Source organism: Arachis duranensis, chromosome 9, assembly GCF_000817695.3.
Source record: "Arachis duranensis cultivar V14167 chromosome 9, aradu.V14167.gnm2.J7QH, whole genome shotgun sequence".
Classification (NCBI taxonomy): Eukaryota; Viridiplantae; Streptophyta; class Magnoliopsida; order Fabales; family Fabaceae; genus Arachis; species Arachis duranensis.
The window spans coordinates 108,558,352-108,560,019 of NC_029780.3; the positions used below are offsets into that span (position 1 = coordinate 108,558,352).

At 39.8% G+C, this 1,668-nt stretch overlaps 1 protein-coding gene across 1 annotated transcript in view; it reads right to left on the minus strand.

Moving 5' to 3' along the window:
- Positions 1 to 701: 701 nt before the first annotated feature.
- Positions 702 to 1,668, minus strand: part of LOC107467082 (uncharacterized) — a 17,727-nt gene continuing 16,760 nt past the window's right edge. The window contains exon 6 of the mRNA XM_052254382.1: positions 702 to 1,026. Coding sequence (XP_052110342.1) covers positions 702 to 1,026 — 325 coding nt within the window. The remainder of the gene's footprint in view (positions 1,027 to 1,668) is intronic.

The following is a 1,668-nucleotide window of genomic DNA, read 5'->3' on the forward strand; positions in this document are numbered from 1 at the left end:
AACCACCAATGTCCCGAGTGGCAAACAGGAGCAAAAATCTGAAGGATTGCCACATTTCAACAGTCTGTTATTTTATTTGGCATATAAGTAAGTAAGCGTACTAACAAATTTACGAAACAAAAACTTACATATGGATGCGAACTTAATTTTTTCCTATCTATGAAGGGAATGAAATTGGGGTAGGCTTCCACCCTGAATTCTCTGTTCGTTTTCGGAGATATGAATTCCCCGTTTGGGTGATCAGAAAGTGCCATGCTCTGCAATAATTGTAATACAAGAAATGAAAACATGAAAATACACAACTTACACCCAATCTAAGCTAACAAATACACCCAAATCCATGCATAAAATACACCCAAAGTTCGTAGAAGTAACACTTACCACAATATCTGGGGGGAGACAGTATATTTGTGCATGAAACCTCTTTTCCTTTTTCTGGTTTAGGATGAGGCAGATGGCAGATACAACCTAGAAATCAATTTTAAATTAATAACCATTGCAGTTGACTTTGGTGTAAAAACATTAATGTTAGTCTAAAATTACCTGACATTCTATATCACTGTTTGCCTGGAGGGATGCAAGGTGCGTTCTCATCAAAATGTACTGTCCTTGGCCAGTCAGAGTGCATATCTCCTCAAACTCGTTAGTGTTGCCCTTTGCATCCTCCTTCATTCTCGTCCCCCAGATGTAGCACTTTTCTTTCATATCATCCGGAATTTGATTTGTTCCCCCGGTGTTTCAAACTTAGCAGAACTTTCTCCCCCAGTCTCCCTCCGAATTTGCGGACTTTCTTCTTTTCCCTTTGACGCACTGCTTGCTAACTTTTGGACCAAACTGTCCAATTGTTCCAGCATAGTTGCAGCTTCTGGAGATTTTTCCCTTTCTGTCTCCTGCGTCGATGCCCCCTCCTGGCTTGAATCTGTCAATCCAAGGCTGAATGATGGCATCGGCAGATCTGTTTTAGGAACATAGCTTGCTGTCCGTGCCATCATCAACAGGGCAGCAGCTTCCTCGGCGTCTGGATGACTGCATCATTATGTATAAGAATAAGAGTAAGAATATACGGATGACAAGCAAAGATTGATTCTAGTCTAATTAATTTACATTTTTGTTGGAGCTGGGGGAAGCTTGGGTGTTGTTTCTTGATGTTGTTTGGGGGTTTCAGGAGTGCTGCACAGTTACACAAAATCGGTCAGGAAGAGTATACATCCAAACTCTTAGCAAATATACACCCAAACACTAAACAAATATACACCCAATACTATTTTCTTACGTTTCTCTAGCCCCTTCAATCTGTAGCATAGGGGTTGGTTCGGAATCTGTGTCAGTGGTTGTTTGTTGGGATGGCGGCACAAAAAATTGGATCGGGACTCTAAACAAGAATAAAAATGAAAGGTTAACAACGTATTTGAAAATAATAAGGTTATAAGGTTGAAATATTCTTGGATAACTCACATTGCAAGCGCTTCCGACGGCGTTTATTCCCTAACAACCATCACATTCGAATCATCCGGAGTCAACCTAAAATACACCCAAAGAAGGTCAACAAATACACCCGAACAATTCAAAAAGAAGACGGACTTTGTTTTTTGAGAACTTACATAGTTGCAGTTTTTGCTTTTTTTTGCTGCCTTTTTTTTCTTGAATAAAATAATAAAGGGCTTTTTC